The sequence below is a fragment of the Montipora foliosa genome, chromosome 1 (genome assembly GCF_036669935.1).
Source record: "Montipora foliosa isolate CH-2021 chromosome 1, ASM3666993v2, whole genome shotgun sequence".
Taxonomy (NCBI): Eukaryota; Metazoa; Cnidaria; class Anthozoa; order Scleractinia; family Acroporidae; genus Montipora; species Montipora foliosa.
Window position 1 is genome coordinate 19,368,000 of NC_090869.1, and position 2,500 is coordinate 19,370,499.

A 2,500-nucleotide genomic window follows, 5' to 3' on the forward strand; every position below is an offset into this window, starting at 1 on the left:
TTCCGATTACTCTTACTTCTTGCGCAGGTTACCAGAGAACTAGCACACAGATTAGTCTTGACCAGACTGGATAAATCGTTCGGTTACTCTTATCGGAGCAGAATTAACAGAATACTGTTACGTTCACAACGATGATTTATTAATTCCGTAATAGCCCCAAACGACGAAAAAAGGGATTTTATCTAAGAAAGAGAAATGAATTTTTTTTTTGACACAGCACGTTTGAGAGACATTCGTCAAGTCCCAGGTGAAGTTAGGAGACCATTGAGTTCCCTTGAACCAACTAACACAGACAGTAGTTCAACGACAAACTGGGACACAAGCGGAACTCCAAGCAGTTCTCATGGTAACTATCACTCTGGTTTTATACTTGATGTTTATTTGTTCTAGTGCTTCAGTACGAGTTTTGTGCGGCTCAGGTTCCATTCCTGATAACTCAATCTACAGTTATTTGGTCGCCCGTCATCTCCGGGAAAAGTGGAGGCGATAGGCGGCGAAAAAAAGAACAGTGAAGTTAATTAATCAGTTTTGTTTAACATTCAGTTTATCGCTGTTTTTATGTCACAGAACCGTCGATTGAACGTCAGCGAGGGACGTTTGACAAACGTGAACTTGAACTAATGGCTGAGGTTAGAGATCTTAGAAAGCGGCTCGCTGCCAGAAGACAATATCGCCCTCCACATGTTTTGGGAAATACACAGCAATAAGCCGAAGTTTGAGGATCATTCCAGTTGTTTTTTAATGTTTACGCATATGTACATATTGGAAGACTAGGCATCATGGTCAAGTTTCAATATAAGCGACCGACTGAGTTAAAGAAACTTTCAGGCCTTTGTAAAGTCGACATTTGCACAATTTTGAAGAGTCTTTGTCCAGAAATAATTTATTTATCCACTGCGGCGTCGCTTTTTTCAGCGTGGTGTTATTACGGGCGTTGTCCTGCAACCAAACAAGACAGAGAGGTTGGGATGATCTTTCATACAACACAGCACAGTTTGAAATGCCTGTTCAGCCCACAGGTTTTTTCTTTTTCATAAAAGATAGAGCCCACTTTCGATATATTAAAATCAATCCCAAACAAAAGGAATCATCTCGAGGATATGGGGAATAAACTCGTACAAATCCTTGTATTTATTCCCCAGAGCCTCGAGATGATGCTTTTTGTTTAGGACTGAATTTTAATGTATCGAAAGTGGGCTATTGACAAAGTAAAGCATGCCGAAGAGGGATCTCGTTACAAGTCGGGATTTGACGTCCTTTCGGGGACAAGGATATTCCCCCTGAGGAGACTTATCGTGGTATGCTAAAGGAGTGAGAGACGAAGTGAAAAATGTAATTAGTAAATGGATTTGATAGTTTGTCTTGTCATAAGAATCGAGCCTTCCATGATTTCATATGAATTTAAAATGGTGATTCCAGGGCAATCAAAAGCGAAATTGCCCTGTTGTGTACTGACCGAACTGAGCTAACCCAAAGCAAAGAAAATGGGGGTATACCTCTGCAGTAATGGTTAGTGATCAGTGATATAAGTAGTCCAGTCCAAAACAAGTGTTGGTTGAATACAGAATAGTGCTTTTCAGATGGACTTTACCCCATTCTAATCGTGTAGAAACACCGAAACAGCCCGAGAGAAACAACAATCTCAAAAGTGATTTAACGATTAGAAGCAGCTGTTTTCCTTCCCCCTTCAACAAAAATGGTGTGAATGACCATAATAGTGATGTGTTCATACTCACAAGAAGGGCTGCTTGTTTATAACTGCTGATCGTGGTTGGTACCTTAGCTGCATTTCAAGCATAAGATAAAGAAGCAATTTATCAAAATTAGACCTGTGTATGTTGCATGCCACGAGAAGACCTTGTTCTCTGATTGAGCAGATACACAGCAATAAACATGAGCTCTTTAGCCAAACCTGTATTTGTCGTCTGCAAGGGTCCAGCTGACTGGATGCCGGCGTCATCACATCGCCCTCTTCTGTCATAATAAAAAATGAAAAAAGACGTCAGGTCGTTTTAAAAACCTCTCACTCCACGAGTTTTACAATTACAAGTCTGATCTTCAGTGATGTATACACTGCGAACAGTCTTGTGGGTATTGTGGGGAAGAACACCAAACCCATTATTCAAGGTGAGCTTTGAGATACATACGACTGCAGCGTTCTGTGTTGTGAGGGGTAGAGCTGATTTGTGACGATACTTGGGATGACGAGGGAGTGGTGTACTGTGATCTGTTGCTCAGTCTGCCGTTACTTGATGTACTCGATCTGAAAACACGATCAAGCGAATTATCTTCAGTTATAATTTTTTTAAATTCGCTTTTAATCAGGAATCAAAATGTCCACAATTATGCAAACAACAAACAAAACGGGCATCACAACGGGACATCGGGCGACTAACGCATCGTAAAAAACTACTGAAGCTATCTTAAAGTGCCCCTAACCCCAAAATGTTTTTTTCGCTAAAATGAATCTTTGCACTTGCTCGAAACGCATTGCGGCAAT

At 40.8% G+C, this 2,500-nt stretch overlaps 2 protein-coding genes across 2 annotated transcripts in view; one reads left to right on the top strand and one right to left on the bottom strand.

Moving 5' to 3' along the window:
- The window catches only part of LOC137992203 (TBC1 domain family member 31-like), a 30,950-nt gene extending 28,951 nt beyond the window's left edge, over positions 1-1,999 (top strand). Inside the window, exons 24-25 of the mRNA XM_068837379.1 lie at positions 218-346; positions 568-1,999. Coding sequence (XP_068693480.1) covers positions 218-346; positions 568-707 — 269 coding nt within the window. The 3' untranslated portion in view covers positions 708-1,999. The remainder of the gene's footprint in view (positions 1-217; positions 347-567) is intronic.
- The window catches only part of LOC138010863 (probable E3 SUMO-protein ligase RNF212), a 7,083-nt gene continuing 6,315 nt past the window's right edge, over positions 1,733-2,500 (bottom strand). Inside the window, exons 11-12 of the mRNA XM_068857893.1 lie at positions 2,148-2,263; positions 1,733-1,974 (exon numbers count right to left, since the gene is read on the bottom strand). Of these exons, the coding sequence (XP_068713994.1) occupies positions 1,733-1,974; positions 2,148-2,263 (358 nt within the window). The remainder of the gene's footprint in view (positions 1,975-2,147; positions 2,264-2,500) is intronic.